Below are 22,071 nucleotides of genomic sequence, written 5' to 3'. Positions count from 1 at the left end.
TTGTATACATTCTGCCATCGAGTGGAAAAGCATTTAATTGCCAGCAATGCGGACCAAACTCTGATACTGGTCGTACAGGGACCGAACAGCCCGTATCAGTGGGTTTGGTACCCCATACTCCCAAAGCAACCGCCACAGGACTCCCCAAGGGACACGGTCGAACGCCTTCTCCAAGTCCACAAAACACATGTAGACTGGTTGGGCATACTCCTATGCACCCTCAAGGACCCTGCCGAGGGTGTAGAGCTGGTCCACTGGTCCACTGTTCCACGGCCAGGAAAAAAAAACACCCTGCTCCTTCTGAATCTGAGGTTCGACTTCCCAGCGAACCCTCCTCTCCAATAGACCTTACCAGGGAGGCTGAGCAGTGTGATTCCCCCTGTAGTTGGACAACCTCGGTCCCCCTTCTTAAAAAGGGGGGTCACCACCCCAGTCTGCCAATCCAGAGGCAATGTCCCCGATGTCCACGTGATGTTGCAGAGGCGTGTCAACCAGGACAGCCCTACATCAACCAGAGCTTTAGGAACTCCGGGCAAATCTCATCCATCCCCGGGGCCTCAACGAGGAGCTTTTTAACCACCTTGGTGACCTCAAGCCCAGAGATAGGAGACCCCGCCTCAGAGATCCCAGACGTGTCTGTGGAATTGAGGAGTCGAAGTATTCTCCCCACCCACTCACAATGTCCCAAGTCGAGGTCAGGTTCATCCCCACTATACACAGTGTTGATGGTGCACTGCTTCCCCATCCTGAGATGCTGGATGGTGAAACTCAGCATCTCAAAATCTGAGACCATGGTCCTCAGTCGGAAAAGGGTACAGTGCCCACTCCAGGTCGGGGATTAGATCCTGCCCCAAGTGGAGGAGTTAAAGTATCTCGGGGTCTTGTTCATGACTGAGGGAGAGCAACAGGCCAGGCAACCCCAAAATATCATTTTCTCTTTTAATTTTCACCCACGTGCCCTTTCAGCTTGGCGAATTGTGCTTCACAATGACAGTAATAGGACGCTGGGTGCCGTGGCCGCTTGTCCCTGGTCAGAAAGGGGAGTAAAACTAGGAACAGAAAAAAAAATCAAAGGAACCAGCCAGGGTCACTTGTCACGCTTGCCGTCGTCACTTCACAGCACACCTTCGCCGGATGCAAGCGCGCATACGACCCGCTGAAGAGGACCGAGGTGGGAGGAGCATATCAATTTGGCGCAAATGAAGCAAATGCACGTTCAGTGTGTATATATAAATCTGCGAGGGACGTTGCATCGACGGATGTGACGTCGCTATGAATGCTTGGGAGCCCCAAGCAGACGTTTCCATATTTAAATTAGGGAACATCCAGTGAGAGAACAGCTCCTTTATATGTTGCATATTATTAAGCAATTTGACTGCCTCAAATGCCAGGCAGAAAAGACCAACTTAAATAGCTTGAAAATGGACATTTTGGGCATTTCCAGCCCAAATTATCACGCAAACCCGATAAAAGGACATCAAAGATGATAAAACTTGAATAGAAAAACAATGATGAAAGGGGACTTTTAAGTGGATGGATGCACACACAGACTAATTCGGGCCATCTGTTCGCAGGATGGACACTTGAAGGAAACACACTTGCTACGATTCCAGTTGTTTTTTTAAAAGGAATGTTCCATTCTGTCTTTAGGATGTGTGGCTACTACTCACCCAGCGAGCCCCTGACCTTTCTGTCCTCTGGCAACGTGATGCTAGTCACCATGGCGACCAACCAAGTGAAGAACTACCCAGGCTTCCGAGCACAAGTGTCGCAGGTGCGACGCGGCAGCACTAGTAGGAAGCCACACACAGACACAACCACACTTGTGCAAGGATTCATGGAAGTGAAAAAATGCTGCGGTTGTTCTGATTCTTTTTTTTTTTTTTTTTTTTTTTTTTTTTCAAACAGGTACGATGTGCGGTGGCCAACTGACAGGTGACATAGGCCGTTTTACTTCCCCCAACTTTCCAAATTACTACCCGCCTCGGACCTCCTGCCAGTGGACCATCCAGGTGAGACGAGGACACAGCATTCCGAAATCCTTTCAATGATGTCTAGCTATCCATCCATTTTCTACAGCACTTTGTCATAATTAGGTTCACAGATGTGCGTGTGCTGGAGCCTATCCCAGCTGACTTTGGATGAGAAGCGATGTACACCCTGGACTGGCCGCCAGTCAATCGCAGGCCACATACAGTATAGACAAACAGTCATTTGTAAATGTGCTAACCACTGGCTCACTACGCTGCCCCTTGCCGAGCTAAACAATGATAAATACAATATACTAACAAGAGCACTCAGCAGAGAACTCCTCAAATGCTAAAGCAATAACACAGTGGTCCATTACAAACATTCCGGTATGCTGGTGGATGTCTAATTCAGTGATTCCCATAGAAAGTCATGGAGAAAGAAATCATCTGTTCAATGGTCAAACCGTTGCTGTAGTAAAAAAACAAGCAGTAAAGGCAATGTTTTAAGTCAATGATTCTCAAATTGTGGTACTGACTGGAGGGAGCTCTGTACCACAGACTAGAGTCTAGAGCAGTGATTTCCAACCTTTATGGAGCCAACGCACATATTTTGCAATTGAAAAATCTCACGGCACACCCACAAACAAAAATGTCACAAAAAGTAGATACAGTAATTATTGTATGTACTTCTTGCCATCTAATAGAAGAGCATTTATTTCTTCTGTCTGTCACTGTGCCTCACTGGCATAAATAGATGAATAAATATACATTATTTCTTGGAAATAAATAATTTCTTGACCAATTAAGTAAAATATGATAATTTCCCACAGCACACCTGAAGAGCGCTCACGGTACACTAATGTGCCCCGACACACTGGTTGGGAATTGCTGGTCTAGGGGTACTGAAAGAATTACTGTACTGACCAAGTATAGTTCACTTTTCAAGTTTGTATTCACATTTGTATTTAATCTTTTATAACCATCTTATTTGTTTCGGTAAAACTAATTTATCTTTAATATATAATATTTTATTTATACATATTTGTGCTAGGATGTTGCTCCATTTCTTGGCTGTGTGGATTTGCATATTAGCTAAATATTTAGTTCAACCTGAAACATTTAGATTTAACATTTATATTTAAAAATATATTTAACATTTCATTCTAATATGTTTATATTTAAATGTAAGATTTTTATTTAGATATAGTTAACATCTAGATATACAGTAGATTTAACATTTATAAATAGATTTAACATTTTGTTTTAAGATTTAAATTTACATTTAAGATTTATATTTAACATTCGTATTTAAGATTCCCGTTTAGATATATATTTAACATTTAGATTTGAGATGTAGATGTAACATTTAATATTTGGATTTAATATAAAGTTGACAAATATTGTTCTAAATGTGCAAAAAAAGTCAATAAAGTTCACACAATTTTTTTAAAGCTCTGTTAGAAGCTAAATGTGACAAAATGCTTTACAAACGGCACCCCATAATTCAGGGGTAAATGAAATTAAACCAGAACAAAATTCTTCTCTTAAATAATGTCAGGAAAAACAGTTGCTCTCTGACCCTGTAAGCGGTGGTAATGAGCAGATGTATCAATTGGTTAACAATTGTCAAGAAAAACGTCCACCATTGGCTGAGGTAATAGTATCAATGAATGATCAGAAGTTTATTCACAGCTCATTAGCTTGCCTTGATGTCTGCTGTGATGATGAAATGTGGTTTTAAAAGTATGTGAACTTTAAACAAACAACCTCTGTCCATCTCCCAGGTCCCTGCCGGAAAGTCGGTGAAAGTGACATTCAAAAAGTTCCTCATATCCGAACCGGGCCAGGACGGAAGCAAGGGCTGCCGCAAGGACTACGTGGAGATCAACGGAAAGAAGTGAGTCCTGGTGCACGCAAATGAAAAAATAATATTGTTCAGTCCCATCTGACGTGCGTCGTCTTTTTTGTAGGTTTTGTGGAGATCACCCCGACAACTCTGTCGTGAAGACCAGCAGCACCAATGAAATGACCATTGTGTTTTTCTCCGACGGATCCTATGTGGACCGAGGCTTTGACGCTATGTATGAGGCAGTTGACGTCGCCGACCGTAAGCAGCAATAGTTTTAGTTCTGGTCCTTTGTTCTGACAGCGGTGGAGGACTCTACTCAAGTCATGTGACTGGAATTAGATTTAAGCCACGACGAACGCGACTGAACTTGACAATCATGAACAAATTACAGTCAGTGACTCACACCCGCACACCTGGCGATTGACCCTTGCACACACACCACCTCACTGCAAGGTGGAAAACTGTGACCCCTGGTCTTCCTATGGGGAAATGTTTTGAAGCGCCACATATTTTATTGAACCACAAAAAACATGGTGCAGTTGTCAAGGAAGAAGCAGATTGCTCTGGCTGTTGTAGCTACAGTGTATTATAATAATAATTAAAAAAAAGAAATAGGCAGGAATAAAGGAGAAAGTTTGGATATTTCAGTGGCTGTTGGCAATGATCGCCCCATTCATTGACTGCAACTCGTGCATTTCGGCGACACTCTCCATGCTTTTCTTTTTAGCTACAGGTACATATCAAAATTATAAAACTAGTTCAGTATTTTTGGAAAACACAATATACTTGATTGGTGCGGACAGCCGTGTCTCGCGTCATACCCCGGAGTGTAACTTTTGTTCCGAAAAATCATGTAATGGAAAATGGCATATTTGATTGGTCGTTACATCTGTGACGTTGCGACGCCGCTCACCTGCGATTAAAATTTTGAATGGTAGCGAAACTAGAGGCTGACCGCCGGCAACTCGTGAAAACTAGTTTCAGAATCCTGCACACTGGACGACAGTCCAATCGATTTCTGTCGCATCGCTCTATGTACGGCGGCCAGTCTTCTGATTTTAGGACTTGAGACTTGCTTGGCTAAAACTTGTGACAGACTAGATTTGACTTGATATTCATGAGACTCAGCTTGACTTAGACTTGAACTACATTACTTGACAAGTCTTGCCTGTTTACATTTGAAAATCTGCTTGTTTCGATACAGAGGCTAATTTTGGAACCATAAAAAAAAGCTGTCATTGTGAATGTGTTATTACAGTGAATTCAACAAAAGTACAGATGCTGAGTGCAAAGTGACTAATGTGAATATATTTTGTGACTGAGTAAGATTATAGAACTTGATTTATGACTCATTTAACCCAAATTTTGTGAGTTCTCAACTTGGGTGGCTTTATTTTTTCCACAGTAACTTGAGACTTGAAGGTTAAGACTTGAGACACACTTATGACTTGCTCATAAGTGACTTACTCCCACCTCTGCCTAGTTCTGACAAATTGTGATTATTTCCCGACGGTGTTACCGGTATCTGCAGCTTGCCCCAAGCAGTTCCAGTGCAAGAACCAGCGCTGCATCAAGCCTGAGCTCAAGTGTGACGGCTGGAACGACTGCAACGACATGAGCGACGAGCTGAACTGCAGTATGTCATTTTCACAGTGGTGACAGTTCACATTACCCATCTAGCATGCTGAGCTAACCGCTTGTTTCCTACTCCAGAGTGCAGCTCCAGTCAGATCAATTGTAAGAACGGGCTGTGCAAGCCCATGTTCTGGAAGTGTGACAGCGTAGATGACTGCGGCGACGGCACAGACGAGCAGAACTGCGGTACGAAGCGTTCATTCCCGATGCATCAGTGTTAACGCGTCTCAGTAAAATACTCTAACGCAGTGGTTTCTTAAACACGGACGGGTCCCGTGGGTCTACGGCCCCCAGTTTGGGAGTCTGCAAAATAATTTGCAATACATTATTATGTTGTAGCATTTTTTTAAAAGTAAATAGCTAAAAATGGGGACCGGCGTGCAGAGAAAACAAACATACTAAACCAATGTTAACCTTTATTTATCCAGGTAAGGCAACTGAGAACAGATTCTCATTTGCAATGCCGACCTGACTGCATACAGCAATTAAAACTCCCTACCTTAGCTATGGACCAATTAAAAGATCAGCTATGATTGTAACTTCTTAAATAAATCTGACATCACTGACAAAGTTGCTTTTATATATATATATATATCCCATGGCGGAAGTTTGATTAAATGCATATTATTACAGGGATAAAATCTGTTATTTTCCAGAGAATATAGTCCTATTTTAAGGCAACTTTTCCATGATAAAAGGTATTACGATGATTAATAATATTATGAGAATAATGTATTTTTAAATTCATTTTTTTGGATGACTCTCTTCTCTTATTTAACTTTGACTGAAAAACAATATTAAATTTAAATGGACATTTTTGTTTAAAAAATATTCTCAAATAATTTGTCGTTTTATTTTTTACATAATGATGTATAAATATGTTAAATTATAAATATGACTACTTTCTCTTTGAAAAATATAGCTATTCTCACAAGTTGTGACCCAAAATATGACTTTATTCTAATGACCTTTTTTTTCTAAAAAATATGAATTCATCATCGTTACATTGGATTTTTTCCCCTGAAAATAGGAAGCTTTTCCATTCCTGTGGCATTTAGGGGTATATGTCATTTGCTTAATAGCATAATCTTATAGTCATTTTGTATTGTTTTTTTGGGGGGGAAAACAAGAAAGAAATACAACAAATTCAACACAAGTAGAGTCCAGTTACCTCGAGCCAACTTTTCTGACTGTAAATCTGCACAGACATGGAAAAAAAATCTACAATTTTTAGCAAGCACATTGTTTTTTTTTTTATTGTATTGTGTTTTATTGTGACCGTAAGTAAAAAATTACTTAGGCAATTATTCTATTGGCTTAACAACATGAAATTTGGTGCTATATAAATAAAATTGAGTAGTTATGTTTAATTGCCATTATGATTATTAGGGGGTCCTTGGAAAAATATCTCCCCTTTAGGTGGTCCCTTGACCCAAACTGTTAGAGATCCCCTGGTCTAAACTGTGCGCTTCTTGTCCCGCCAGGCACTTGTTCTACTGGACAACTCACCTGCAAGAACGGCCAATGCGTCTCGGAGAAGAGTCGTTGTGATGGGATAGACGACTGTGGCGATGGTTCTGATGAGCTTGGCTGTGAACGAGGTGAACTCCTCAACTCTTCTCCGGAATCCTGATGCACGCTAAACTCTCATCTCATTCCTTAACTCCTCCTTCAGTGCTTAGCTCCGTACTGTTTAGCTACACCAAAATAGCAAGTTTACTATTCGCAGGGGCCCGAGGACAACCCCCTGCACAAATAGCAATAATGTTCTTTTCTCACACAGAGTTGTAAAGGTGAGCCAAGGCAACCTCGGCAAAAATCTGCAGCTGAGAAGCACTTACTCTGGGTCAAAAGATTTCAACATGTTGATAATCACTATTATTATTGGGCACCATGTTTTTGGCAATGGTCTGCGCCATTGACAGTGTTTGCCTTCCGCCGGGCTCCTTTCTTGTTATAAGCAAAACAATGTGAAAATGATTCCACTCAACGACGCAAAATATCACGGCCAAATTGCTAGGTTGGCGACACTGACTGTAAACTAGCTCCTCTCTCTGCAGCCATGTTATTAGTGTAAGCAGTGCACATCAGCGGGGACGCACTTTGAACCATGGAAGCCGCTAAAAGTAATTTATAGTAGTAGTACTAATAGTTGTGGTGTTAGTAGTAGTAGTCAGTGGTGGGAAGTCAAGAAGTACAAATTCAATAATCCCTCGTTTATTCCAAAATAAATAAGATATTTTGTTTCTGCTGTCATTAGGCTATTTTATCATTTTTTTGGGTTAGTCAGTTCACAAGGTTAACAAAACTATGGGATAAAAAAAAGTTCAGCCAACACTAGCTAGTGCGTGTTTTAAAAACGTTGTATTATTATTTATTTTTTTCAGTACAAGCACGAAATAATTTAATAAGAGGGTGAAAAAAATTTCTTTCTGCCAAATTATTAAAATGAGGAATTCTATATTTTTGACATGAAAATCCATTTTTACTTTGTGCTTTTGTACTTAAGTACATTTATGAGTCAGTATCTTTTTATTTTTAAGTACAGGAGGTGAATTAGTACTTCTGCTTTACCAGTCTTTTTAACTAATGTACTGTAAGTACTTGGTAGTAGTTAGTAATTAACTCCTTAATTGTAGAACTCATTTGCCACTGCTTAACTCCATCAATGTCTAATTTTAATGTTTGCTTCCCTGGTGTGTGTGTGTCTGTGTTTGTGTGTGCGTGCGTGTGTGCATGCACGCCCACAGCTGCTGGTTCTGTGTTGTGCACTGACCTCACATTCAAATGCAAAAACGACGACTGTATCAGCAAAGTCAACCCTGAATGTGACGGTACCAAAGACTGCGAGGATGGCTCGGATGAGGACAACTGCGGTACGTCCACTCTCACACTACCTTCGATTCCCATCCTCTGTGTGTGTGTGTGTGTGTGTTGTTGTTGGGGTATGTGTTTGTGTTTTTTGTTTGTTTGTTGTACAGTAGTACGTGTTTGTTTGTTTATGTGTGTTTTTGTTTGTCTTTGTGTGTTTTTGTGTCTGTTTTGTTTGTCATGTGTTTGTGTGACAAGGCTGTGTTGGTTCCGCAGATTGTGGGCGCAGCAAGTTCAAGACATCACGTATCGTTGGCGGTCAGGATGCGGAGGCGGGCGAGTTCCCGTGGCAAGTCAGCCTGCACGCCAAGCGTTACGGACACGTTTGTGGTGCCAGCCTCATCGGCCCACTCTGGCTTGTCACCGCCGCCCATTGTGTGCAGGACAACGGCAGGGACAGGTAGACTTCACATTTGCTAACTTGGCTCTACCACAGGGCCCAGGGGTGGGCGAACTTTGTGCCACATTTGATTTTTGAAACTATAAAATAATGAATGCTCACTTTTTAATTGCATTATTTATCATTAATAATTAATGATTCAATTAAAAACAATCATTTTGCTGATATTTGTAAACAATGAAATGAAAGTAAATAAATGATGCTCTTTTTTTGTTGTATTATCTATAATTAATTATAATTAGCAATTATTTAATAAAATGAAAACGTTATGTTTCACACTTTTACCAATTTCACTAATATACTTTATGTAAGAGTTTATCTTTAAATTTTATTTATAATTTAATTAGAATTAATCACCCCATTATTTAATACATCAAAATAAAGGTAAGTAGGTTTAGTTTGTTTCCACATTTGTTTTATTTCTAATTTAATTTTAAAATAAATACAATAATAGTCTGTTTTGATGTGCTTTTGAAATTGTGTGGTTTAGAATTACTTTTAATTTAATACATTATTTTTATACAGCTTCAGTTTATTTTTTATTTATACTTTTTATTTATAATATCAAAATTATAGAAATACATGTAAATGTATTATACTAATATTTAACCAATGATTTAATGACATAAATACAAAATGAATAAGTACATTTTAATGAACAAATTAAATGGAATAAATGCATTTTAAGAAAGGATAAATGAACCTTTTTTTCAGAAAAACAGCTAAATGAATGCAACAAAATATTATAGGACTCTTAATAATGTAAATGCCCAGTGTGCCGGATCACATCAAGGAGTGGGCAGTACTTTGCCCATTGCAGATCTACAATCTACACTCTTGACAGTAAAAGGAAATATTCACCACAACAGGTTTTCTGAGGCTGGTACTTGGGAGGCGTATATGGGCCTCCACACGCAGCGCAACATAGGCAGCACAGTAGTAAAAAGGAACTTGAAGAGGATCATTCCGCACCCAAATTACAACGACTACACCTTTGACAACGACATCGCCCTGATGGAGCTGGACAGTCCCGTCACGTACAGCGACTACATCCAGCCCATCTGCCTCCCCGCCCCGACGCACGACTTCACCGTCGGGACCACCGTCTGGATCACTGGCTGGGGCGCCACTCGGGAGGGAGGTGAGTTTCCCCAATTGTGCCAACAGAAACCCCTTAATCAAACCACACTTAAAACCTATGAAGCCGTACAATTGTGTGTTGTTTAGCTTTTTTTAATGGTATACCAAAATAATAAGTATAGTACAATTTAACCATCATATTTACAATTCTCACACCTAAATAATAGTGTTTGCTTTTTACAGGGGTACAGTTTTTTTTGGTGTATTACTGACTGTTCAGAATCAGAATCATCTTTATTTGCCAAGTATGTCCAAAAAACACACAAGGAATTTGTCTCCGGTAGTTGGAGCCCCTCTAGTACGACAACTGACAGTCAATTGACAGAGAACACTTTTGAGACATAAAGACATTGACAAAAAACAGTCACTGAGCAATAAAGCGTTGCTAGTTATCTGGTAATGCCGGTACAATTTATTATTTTTTTCTTGACAATTGTGCAAAAAGATGCAGAGTCATCTAGCACTTAGAGCAGTTGGAATGACTAATATAGCAAAAGTCCGGTGCAATGACAATTGTGCAAAGGGCGCCGAGACTTCAAGGAGGGGATGCAGTTTAAAGTGACTATTAGCGCGATCATCTGGGACAATGTTGATTGTGCAAATGTTGCAGATAATCCTCAATCAGTGTGCAAGTGGGGCAGATGCTACTCTGGCATGAGTGGCCAGTATATGCAAATAGTGCAACGTGGCGAGACTACTACAGTGAGTGCACGAGTAATGTATAATTGGCCCGACAGAAATGTGACAACAAACTCAAGCCCAAAAAATTGGCAGCATGCTGCAATGGAATTGTAGGTTAGCTGTTTAAGAAGTTGATTGCAAGAGGGAAGAAGCTGCTGGAATGTCTGCGAATTCTAGTTTGCATTGATCGGTAGCGCCTACCTGAGGGAAGGAGTTGGAAGAGCCGGTGACCGGGATGTGGAGGGTCCGAGAGGATTTTGCACGCTCTTGACTTAGTTCTGGCAGCGTGCAAGTCCTCAAGGGTGGGTAGGGGGTACCGACAATCTTTTCAGCAGTTTTGATTGTCCGTTGCGGTCGGAGTTTGTCCTTTTTTGTAACAGCCCAAACCAGACTGTGATGGAAGAACACATTGATTGATTTTGATTGTGTTAACAGAAATAATTACATAATACATGTTTAAACATCAGATGTCCATTCTTTTTGGAAGTTTGAGCTGAACTGTTCTTTTTGTTCAAGTCAGATTGGGAGTGACTTTTCTTATTTTCAGGGGGAAATGTGAATGTGCCAGAAAAAATATATCATTCAAAACACTATCTGAAACCCTTTTTTTTTTTTTTTTGCTTGATAGAAGTGTAAAATGACAACGTTTAGATAAATGTACTCAATAAGAAAAAAAAGGGATATTTACTTGAAATAAGTGTAATACACAGTAATATGTTAACTAATATTTAACACTCCAAACAAGATGGACAAGATAATTCGACTAGATTTAAGACAATAATTTTTGTTAAACTGTAATAAAATTGCAGTGTGTGAACATAGCCTAATCACCACTATACCAACTTTAGTCACTCCTGCAACATATTTTTTTGTTTGTTTGTTTTTTAAACCTGTCCTGTTAATCTGCAAGGCCATGCAGAATGGTGGATCTGTATGCCTTTTGTGCTGGAACAGTTTTGCTGGTTTTTTTTTTTCTATTATTATTATTTTTATTTTTTTAATTATTCTGTTCTATTAACAATGCAGCCGGACAGAAAACGGGTCTCAGGGGGCAGACAGAGGGACTGAACGGACAAGGGGAATAGGGGTGCGAGCCACAGCAGAACAATAGTAAAACAGCCTAGCTAGTTGACCACATGTAACGTTACAACAGTCAAATCGTGCTCTTATTTGTGGGTGGTGGTTTGGGCACCTGTTGAGGACATGCAATAACTAACCAATAGAACAAGATGAGAGAGGACAGAAAAGAGCAGGACAGGACATGATGTGGGAAATGAGCAAGGCAGTGCTACTGATGAGTGTGCGGTGAGATGCTTTTAATACTGTCTAAACACCTGTAAGAACCTGTGATTTGGTATGTTAGTATAACCTGTGTTGTTGTTAGTGGTCCCAGCACAAGCAATTTAAGCCTATAGCGTGTCTATCGAACTTATTAGTGAATGAACATCATATCACATGCATGTGTACGGAGATTCTGAGCCAGGATATTGAGGAAGGGTGTTTCCCCCCCACCCCGAGGGGGGCCAATCTAGTGAGCCCATCCCGCAGGGGACCCAGCCAGTGGGACGCCACCCATTTCCCAGGACCTAGGTCCTCTAGGCCAACCGAAGCGCCCCAACCAGTGCCTAAGCGGGGGGGGGGGGGGGCACGGGTACCGGCCCACCGCCCGCCCGCCCCGCCCCACCACACCCACCCCCCACCACCACACCCACCCCCCACCACCACACCCACCCCCCACCACCACCACAGCGCACCCCTGGAGTATATACACCGGTACTAACAAAATGCATTCGTCACAAAGTATGCACAACTATACCCGCATGAATTGCATCACTCACTCTCATCTAATGCATTGAAAAATATAACTTAGCATTTCATGTGCACGTTGTATCTATAATATGGCCGCAATAAAAATATATAAATAAATAAAATAATTCTCCATGTCATGTCTAGAGCTCTGTATAGAATTTTACTTAAGGTTAAGGGTGTCCCTGAACTGATTGTTCGACGTTTGAGGCTTGAATTTTTTTTTTTTTTTCACATTTGTTTTTACCCTTCCTGGTCGTGTTCTACATCTCTCTATCTGTAAAAAGAATACATGCGAAATCTCAAACGTGTCTACCTCTGTGTGTCTTTCAGGAGTCGCAGCGACAGTGTTGCAAAAAGCTCAGGTGCGCACTATCAACCACAAGGTGTGTGACAATTTGATGGGCGGTCAGCTGACCAACAGAATGATGTGTGCCGGTGTTCTGAGTGGAGGAGTCGACGCTTGTCAGGTAACTTGCTGTTTATTATATCCAAATTAGGTGGGGTATGCATATACCCATTTTTACCACCTTAACCATTTTTTAAAGGAGCGAGACCGCACACATTACAAGGAAGAAATGACTGTGTGTGTGTTTAATTTTCTTTTAGTATGTGGCTTACTTGAAATGACCAAAAGAGCACACCACACACATAATCATATTTATACTGACAATTGACAAACAGTCTAAACCAGACGCTTGGCACAGCATGGTACCACAGGGTATCCAAGCTGACAAAAGTATTATAGTGGAAAAAAGGGCAAAAACTGGGCTTGAGAAAAATAAAACAAGAAAACCATCCTGAAAATTGGAATAGGTAGGAACGTAGATCGACCGGTAAATCGATAGCTTTGCCTTTCGGCTCAGCTTCTTCTTCACCACGACAGACCGATACAGAGTCCGCATCACTGTAGACGCTGCACCGATCCGCCTGTCGATCTTCCGTTCCATTCGTCCCTTACTCTTGAACAAGACCCGGAGATACTTGAACTCCTCCACTTGGGGCAGAATCTCTTCCTCGACCTGGAGAGGGCACTTAACCCTTTTCTGACTGAGTACCATGGCCTCAGATTTGGAGCTGCTGATTTTCATCCCAGCCGTTTCGCACTTGGCTGCGAACCGCTCCGGCGAGAGTTGAAGATTACGGTTTGATGAAGCCATCAGACCCACATCATCTGCAAAAAGCAGAGACGCAATGCTGAGGCCACCAAACCGTCTCCCATCAACACCTCAGATGCGCCTAGAAATTCTGTCCTTAAAGGTAATGACCAGAATCAATGACAAAAGGCAGCCTTGACTGAGTCCAACCCTCACCGGAAATGAATCCGACTTACTGCCGGTAATGTGGACCAAACTCTGACACTGGTCATACAGGGACCGAAAAGCCCTTATTCAGGGATCTGATACGGTTATGGACAGTTCGTGACAAGCACAGAAGTCCAGTAACAGAACACTGCTTGGGTTCTGATCAGGGAGGCCATAAATTCCCAGCTGTTTTTTATTAAAATCATTCCGAACACAAGTTATGCCACATATCCACATGCACAGTGCTAACCCACGTTACGTCTGTTACTACTTATTAAAAAGCATTCAAAAACACTGTTTTGCCAGGTATTTCAGTAATGACTTGTTTTGATGTTTTTATTATTGTATTAACAGACAAATTGTGATTCTGTATTTTATACAGTATATGTATGATTAATTTTTTTTTAAACAATGTTAAGTACTTTGTGAGCCTTCTTTGTGAGAGGTCCTATATCAATGAAATGTACTTACTACATTTGTCTGCGTCAGGGGGACTCTGGTGGGCCGCTCTCCATTCCATCCGGCAACCGCATGTTCCTGGGCGGCGTGGTCAGCTGGGGCGACGGCTGTGCCCGCCGGAACAAGCCAGGCATCTACACAACGGTCACCAAATTCCATGGCTGGATCAAAGAGAAGACGGGTGTGTAGAACAAAACGGCCGCACAGGGGGGCCGTGGACAGAAATATGGACTGAGACACACAGTTACTGCAGTGTGGATTGTCGACTTCCCAGAAGAAGAAGCACCACGTGTCGCTCGAAGAGCAAGTGCAGCACTGGTCCGTGTCCACTGTGATTTTATTATAGTCAGCTTGATAAATTGTAAATATGTTTTATTTCCTGTGTTTTCTCTTAATGTTTTAGCATGTTTGGATTGAGAGCGCACACACCCACGCACACACAAACAGGTTTTCAAGAGATTGAACACACACAGAATCCTTTTTAACCAATTGTCTAATTTGTAGTTATATTTCCTCACAAACAGCAACAACTGTAAGAGCAGTCCATCCTACCTCCTATATCATACAGGGTGTCCCAGAAAAAAGAAAAACTTACTTTGACTGCCATTATTCATATATTTTGTTTTGATTTAGGTGTTTATTGGCATAGATACAAGTCTGATTTTAATAAATGTAAATAACAGATTTAAGATGTGAATTGAATGGCATAAAAGAAAACATTAATTCAACATTCAGAAAGCAGTCAGAGTACATTTGTGGGGGCACAGCCTATACACATTTTACCACAGGAATCTTCAACCAACATAGGTCCCTAAATGGTCCCGAAATGCATCATTTGCTTTTAAATACTGTACTGTATTATTTTGCGAGCAATATCAACATTGCATCGGTTTTGTTTGTATTTTGGTTTTGTTTAGCTCAACACAGTAATAAAAACAAATACGACCGTTTTACTTGGGTGGATGTGTTGATGTTTTTTATAGCAGGTTTCGAAATAAAATATTTCTTATATAAGTCATATTTGTTTGTATTCCTTTCCAGAGAGAGAGAGAGAGAGAGGGAGAGAGAGAGATCAACATTGCATAGGTTTTGTTTGTATTTTGGTTTCGTTTAGCTCAACACAGTAATAAAAACAAATACGACCGTTTTACTTAGGTGGATGTGTTGATGTTTTTTTATAGCAGGTTTCAAAATAAAATATTTCTAATATAAGTCCTATTTTTTTGTATTCCTTTCCAGAGAGAGAGAGAGAGCTCCATCCTTTAGGAAAATAAAAAAAAAATCGTTGGGCCCGTCATAAATCGAGACCCCCTGTAGGCCTACTTATATTGCCAAATTAATGTTTAGTTTTACCGATTAATTTACATTTTATGCAAAAAATAAAGGAACTTGACTGATGATTCTCCATGTCGTAAATTAAGACGGAACAATTTTACAACGCTGTTCTCTACCGGACTATCTTTGGGAAGGTGCCAACGGAAGTTGGTCCGACTGTGATTTTCTTCCGCCCAAATTCAAAACAAGTTCGACCTTATCCGCTGTAAGTGCATAATGGTTTCACAGTTGCTGTTAAGAAATATTTAAATTAGATGTTAAATTGACCTACCGTACGTGTTTGCATTCGTATAACGTGTTTAAAATCTAGGGAAACTTTTTATTACGTGTAGTTTATCATGTTCATGTTGGTGTTGAAACTTAGCGACTTTATTTCATGTCAGTCGGTACGTTTAAATCAGAATGAATATGTTAAAACACGCATGTAATTTGATCATATTTATCAGCCAAGTATGTTAAAACACATGTAATTTGGCTCCGGTAGTTGTTCGAGTCTCTGAATTGCTAAAGCCGAAATAACCTAACATAATATACATTTAAGACATAAATACATATTTACAAAAGTACTGAGAAGGAAGGGACCATGAATGTAGACGGGAGGTCCCACAGTCGGTTGTGGGATTGGGACAATCCTCACTGCCGGGCCCAACTGGACGAGATCTTCTTCCGTCACAACGACTACATCCAAGCCGGCAGCCAGGAACACAAAGACTTCTGGGCCTTTTTCGACCGCTTCCAGAGGTTCAAGCTAAAGAAGGATATGTGTGGATCCGGTCCCAGCCTTGATGAGGACAGAGACGTGGTTCAAACCGGGTCTTTGGACCTTCCTAAAGAGTATGATGCCCGATACCGCATCAACGTGTCTCTGGTAACCAGAGACATCGAGGAGCGTCTCGGACAATCCCACCCCAACCACAGCAGGCGCAACTCTTCGGGTCCGAACGCTCATGTGATCTCGGACTTTCGTCTGTCCTTGCTGCACTACCTGGACTTCAGCCAGCGGCAGAGCTTTGGCAAGCTGGCCAAGCTGCAGCGGGAGCAGAAGAACCTGCCCATCTTCCAATACCGAGACCGCATCGTGGACCTGGTCAGGCGCCACCCGGTGGTCGTGGTAGCGGGAGACACCGGCTGTGGCAAGTCCACTCAGGTGCCCCAGTATCTTGTCTCGGCCGGGTTCTCCCACATAGCATGCACCCAGCCCCGACGGATCGCCTGCATTTCCCTGGCCAAGAGGGTCAGCTTTGAGAGTCTGAACCAGTACGGCTCAAAGGTTTGTGTTTTTTACTCCCACACTGTTCAGGTTTAAAGTGAAATAATCCAAGTGTATTTTTTTTACCTTGCCATCACGTACTTTCGGGTTGCACAAACGCCGATGGCACCACGAGGAAACAAACCCTTACACCTCATTTGACCAAGTCACGCCATTCAGTCAGTCAAAAAGATGGTACGTGAGGTAAATTGCTTGCAAGTGAAACGGAACACCAGCAAAATTAACATTTCAGCAGTTAAAGTTCATTCAAAAATATACGTGGTGGAAATTCAGAAATTTGTGCCTTGAGATATGAATGACCCGACTTACCATTTTTTTTCGAGATACAAGCCTGTAGTTTGGCTGTTTCTTTTTCTGTTTTTTTCCCCCCAAAATGTTAGAGATGAATGACGTGTGGTGGCAGTGAACTCAACTCACTTCACAACAAGCAGCAGTTTGGCAGATACTGAACAATGCTTCATTTCTAGTTTTATTTTAGTATTCCTACCCACAGTTTAAGTTTACAGTCAAACTAAAAATAGAAAAGAGAGTTACATGTATATTTAAAACAACCACACAACTTCAGCTTCTGCAAACAAGTGCTAAGACAATGCTAATAAAGGATCCTAAACAGTATAGACGGGCTAACGTATAACATCAGCGTGGCGGTGTTATCACCCTTTGGGAAGCGTATATTTGGACACAAATGGTAAAGCAATATGTAAATAGACACTATAACAATAGTCACAGGCATATGTTCTTTATCCTCTCCACTCATTAATTTTCCGTACCGCTTATCCTCACTAGGGTCGTGGGCGTGCTGGAGCCTCTCCAAGCTCACTCTGGGCAAGAGGCAGGGTACATCCTGAACTGGTCGCCAGCCAATCGCAGAGCACATATAAACAAACAATCATTCGCACTCACAATTACACCTACAGGCAATTTCGAGTCTTCAATTAACCTACCATGCATGTCTTTGGGGTGTGGGAGGAAACCGGAGTACCCGGAGAAAATCCATGCAGGCACGGGAGAACATTCAAACTCTACACAGGCGAGGCCGGATTTGAACCTGGGTCCTCAGAACTGTGAGGCAAATGTTCGAACCAGTCATCCACCATGGCGCCTTATCCTCTTCAAAGACCAACTAATATTACTGCAGTTTACTAAGGAGTAATGTGACCATCTCCACACTGCCCCAAGGTGGCCAAGGTGCTTACACCAGATGGAGCAGCACAATGTCCATTGAATTGAATCGAAAAATTGGCAAAACTTTTTAATTTACATTCTATTTAAATTTGTCATTACTAGGGGTGTCCAAATGCAGCCCTATGGGGGCACAAGCCAGTGCAAAACTGTAGGCCGGTCCCAAGCCCGGATAAATGCAGAGGGTTGCGTCAGGAAGGGCATCCATCTTAAAACTTTGCCAAAAAAATATGAGCGTTCATCCAAAGAATTCCATACCAGATCGGCCGTGGAATGGGTTAACAACGTCAGCCACCGGCGCCATTAACCTGGAGGGCACCGGTGGAAATTCAGCAACTGTGGGTTGAAGATGAAGGAGAGGTGGGAAGCGGGTTCTTAGCCAGCACAGAGCCTAGAACTGAATGTGGGGACTTTGAATTTTGGGACTATGACAGGAAAATCCCGGGAGTTGTGTGACATGATGATTAGGAGAAAGGTTGACATATTGTGTGTCCAGGAGAGGAGGTGGAAACGCAATAAGGCTAGAAGTTTAGGGGCAGGGTTTAAATTATTTTACTATAGTGTAGATGAGAAGAAAAAATGGTTAGCTAAGAAGAAGTGGGACACTGAGAGGACCGAGGAGAGGAGAAAAGGATACATTGAGATGCGACGTAGGGCAAAGGTAGAGGTGACAATGGTCAAATAAGAGGCATATGATGACATGTATGCCAGGTTGGACACAAAACAAGACGAAAAAGATCTCTACAGGTCGGTCAGACAGAGGGATAGAGATGGGAAGGATGTGCAGCAGGTTAAGGTAATTAAGGATAGAGATGGAAATGTGTTGACTGGCGCCATTAGTGTGCTGGATAGATGGAAAGAATAATTTGAGGTGTTTATGAATCAGGTAAATGAGAGAGAAGAAAGAGTAGGAGAGGCAAATGTGGTGGACCAGGAATTGGCAATGATTAGTAAGGGGGAAGTTAGAAAGGCATTAAAGAGGATGAAAAATGGAAAGGCAGTTTGTCCTGATGACATTCCTCTGGAGGTATGAAAGCATCTAGGAGTGGTGGCTATGGAGTTTTTTACTAGCTTGTTCAACAGAATTCGAGCGGGTGAGAAGATGCCTGAGGAATGGAGGAAAAGTGTGTTGGTGCCCATTTTTAAGAACAAGGGTGAAGTGCAGAGCTTTGGGAACGAGAGAGGAATGAAGTTGATGAGCCACACAATGATGTTATGGGAAAGAGTAGTGGACGCTAGACTCAGGACAGATGTATTTGCGAGCAACAGTATGGTTTCATGCCTAGAAAGACTACCACAGATGCATTACTTGGATGACTTTAAATACTTGGGGTCAACAGTCCAGAGCAATGATGAGTGTGGTCAGGAAGTGAAGAAACAGGTCCAAGCAGGTTGGAACAGGTGGCGGGAAGGTGTCAGATGTGTTGTGTGACAGAAAAGTTCCAGGATGAAGGGCAAAGTTTATTAGACAGTGTTGAGTCAGTATATTGGTAGAGGGACGGTGAGGATGGAGCTGCCAGGCAAGAGAGCTAGAGGAAGACCAAAGAGAAAGTTGATGGATGTAGTGAGGAAAGACATGAGGGCAGTTGGTGTTCGAGAGGAGGATGCAGGAGATAGGCTTACATGGAAAATGATGACACGCTGTGGCAACCCCTAACGGGACAAGCCAAAAGGAAAAGAAGAAGACTAAGGGTGTCCTGATCCTATCTTTGAGATCGGAAATCTGTCCAATGTCAGCAAAAAAACGAGTATAGAATCAGAGTGGATCTAAAATCTCCGATTTTACCACTCTTATACAAGCAGTTTATTCCATGCTCTGCTCCAGCACGTTTATCCAGCAGCGCATGCTGAGCCCACTTGATCACAACAGGTTGCTAAGGTGCTAACATAGTAGCAAGGAGTAAGAGTGAATGTTGATGGGTTAAATTTATGTATTGACACTTCAGTTGAAGTCCACTGAATTGAATGTTCAAATCCATCACAGACATCGTTTCTTTCTTCGTTTTTGATCACAAAAATTGCTAGCTCAAAGCTAACACACAATGAATTAAAAACACCATTGACAAGCTAACAAAAATTGGTATTGAACTCGCAGCACTTATTATTATTATTATTAATATTTGTACACAAATGCTGTATAAATACATACAAACAGGCAATATACCAATAGTCTCTGGCATATATTCTTCAAACTCTTTGAAAAACAAGTTATATTAACAATATTCGATCGTGACTTCTACTTTCCTTGTTACTGCAAGTGTTTATCTCATTGCGTGCACCACACTGCCCCTCAGAGGTCAAGAGGTGCACAGTACGCACGGCGTTCCCAATAATGACAGCACACACAGAGACAGTAAAGCACCTCGAGCCTCACTACATAATTCCTAACCGCCACCACATCGTCAATGAAACTAAACCCCAGTTGCGTCAAAAAGTTCAAAAGTCATTACTCTGTTTTTACAAAGTGAATTGTTATAGAGTGCTATATTTCTTATTAAAAACACATTACAATTTTTGAAAGGGCGCGGCTGGAACAGAGTCCTGGCATTTCCATTCATTTTAATGAAGAAAGATGATTTGAGATATTAATGTTTTAAATTTTTTTTTTTTAATTTCGAGTGTGGTCACAAACGTAGCCGCGTTCCCACAGGTGGGCTACCAGATCCGCTTTGAGACAACGCGCACCACCGCCACCAAGCTGATCTTCCTGACAGAGGGTCTGCTGCTGAGGCAGATCCAGCAGGACAAAACACTGGAGCAGTACCAGGTGCTGATCGTGGACGAGGTGCACGAGCGCCACCTGCACGGTGACTTCCTGTTGGGCGTGCTGCGCTCGCTGGTGGCCGATCGACCAGCCGACTTGCGGCTCATTCTCATGTCGGCCACCATCAACATCAAGCTCTTCTCTGACTACTTTGGTGGCGCTCCCGTGCTGCAGGTGCCTGGGAGACTCTTCCCCATACAGGTGATCACACAGAACTTTATTACTTTTATCCCCTCAGCAGAAATAATAGAAACAGAATTAATCTGTTTCAGTCTTCCAGGATTCAGAATTTGGCCATCCTAATTTAAAAGAAAAACAATGGAAAAGTAATGTCTTATGCCGGGTTGTCAAACCTTTTAAGCCCAGGGACCTCTTACAGGGGACTCATTTTCCAAGGACCCGTCCATAATCCTTACACCAATGAAACGTAACTACAATTAACCCCTAACACGCCAACTGGTATTTATTTAATACTTTGTACAAAAGCCTTTGTTTGCAATGACAGCTTCAAGATGCCCCTTGTATGGAGAAACTAGTCACATGTATTGCTCTGTTGTGATTTTGGCCCATTCCTCCACACAAGGAGTCTTCAAATCTTGAAGGTTCTGTGGTCTTCTTTTATGGACCTTGAGTTTCAGTTCTTCCATAGATTTTCAAGCCATTCTAGCAGCTTTATTGTTTTTTCTTTGAAACCAGTTGAGAGTTTCCTTTGCAGTATGTTTTGGATCATTATCCTGCTGAAATGTCCACCCTCGTTTAATTTTCATCATCCTCATAGATGGAAGCAGACTTTTGTCAAGAATCTCGCAGTACATTTGCCCATTCATCCTTCCTTCAATAATATAAAGTTTACCATTACCAATTTCTGAAAAGCAGCCCCACACCATCATGTTCCCACCTCGGAACGTCCCTGTTAGTATGGTGATGTGCAGTGCCATTTCTCCTCCAAACGTGGTGGGCATTATAGCATCCAAACAGTTTCATTTTGCTCTCATCCAACCAGACTATAGTCTCCCAGTATTCACTTGGCTTGTCAAAATGTTGTTCAGCAAACTTTAAACAAGCTTTGACATGCTTTTTTTTTGTCTTTCGTGATGAGCGTGCATCCATTACAGGCCATGGCAGCTGAGTGCATTACTCACTGTTTTCCTTGTGACAACAGTACCTGCTAATTCCAGGTCTTTTTGAAACTCTCCACAGGTGGTTGTTGGCTCTTTGACTCTTCTGATTCTTCTTTGCACTCCTCTGTCAGAAATCTTGCGAGGAGCACCTGATCGAGGCAAATTTATGGTGGTATGATTGGCTTTCCACTTACGTATTATGGCCCCAACCATGCTCACTGGAATGTTCAGAAGCTTAGATCTGCACCTGTAACCAATGCCATCGTTATGTTTTGCAACAATTA

General features: G+C 41.7%; 2 protein-coding genes across 4 annotated transcripts in view; both read left to right on the top strand.

The window, feature by feature from the left end:
• st14a (ST14 transmembrane serine protease matriptase a) overlaps nt 1-15,133 on the top strand; it is a 31,601-nt gene extending 16,468 nt beyond the window's left edge. For all 3 annotated transcript variants that reach the window (XM_061781221.1, XM_061781223.1, XM_061781222.1), the window contains exons 9-20: nt 1,651-1,793; nt 1,909-2,012; nt 3,755-3,867; nt 3,941-4,077; nt 5,351-5,455; nt 5,533-5,640; nt 6,939-7,055; nt 8,205-8,330; nt 8,542-8,725; nt 9,595-9,866; nt 12,686-12,822; nt 14,146-15,133. In XM_061781221.1, the coding sequence (XP_061637205.1) occupies nt 1,651-1,793; nt 1,909-2,012; nt 3,755-3,867; nt 3,941-4,077; nt 5,351-5,455; nt 5,533-5,640; nt 6,939-7,055; nt 8,205-8,330; nt 8,542-8,725; nt 9,595-9,866; nt 12,686-12,822; nt 14,146-14,304 (1,705 nt within the window). In that variant the 3' untranslated portion in view covers nt 14,305-15,133. The remainder of the gene's footprint in view (nt 1-1,650; nt 1,794-1,908; nt 2,013-3,754; nt 3,868-3,940; nt 4,078-5,350; nt 5,456-5,532; nt 5,641-6,938; nt 7,056-8,204; nt 8,331-8,541; nt 8,726-9,594; nt 9,867-12,685; nt 12,823-14,145) is intronic.
• Nucleotides 15,134-15,456: 323 nt separating this feature from the next.
• Nucleotides 15,457-22,071, top strand: part of dhx34 (DEAH (Asp-Glu-Ala-His) box polypeptide 34) — a 32,176-nt gene continuing 25,561 nt past the window's right edge. Inside the window, exons 1-2 of the mRNA XM_061781220.1 lie at nt 15,457-16,720; nt 20,553-20,867. Coding sequence (XP_061637204.1) covers nt 16,034-16,720; nt 20,553-20,867 — 1,002 coding nt within the window. The 5' untranslated portion in view covers nt 15,457-16,033. The remainder of the gene's footprint in view (nt 16,721-20,552; nt 20,868-22,071) is intronic.

Source organism: Phyllopteryx taeniolatus, chromosome 8 (genome assembly GCF_024500385.1).
Source record: "Phyllopteryx taeniolatus isolate TA_2022b chromosome 8, UOR_Ptae_1.2, whole genome shotgun sequence".
Lineage (NCBI taxonomy): Eukaryota > Metazoa > Chordata > Actinopteri > Syngnathiformes > Syngnathidae > Phyllopteryx > Phyllopteryx taeniolatus.
Note: the sequence above shows the minus strand (reverse complement) of the source record. Positions and strands in the feature narration are given on the sequence as shown.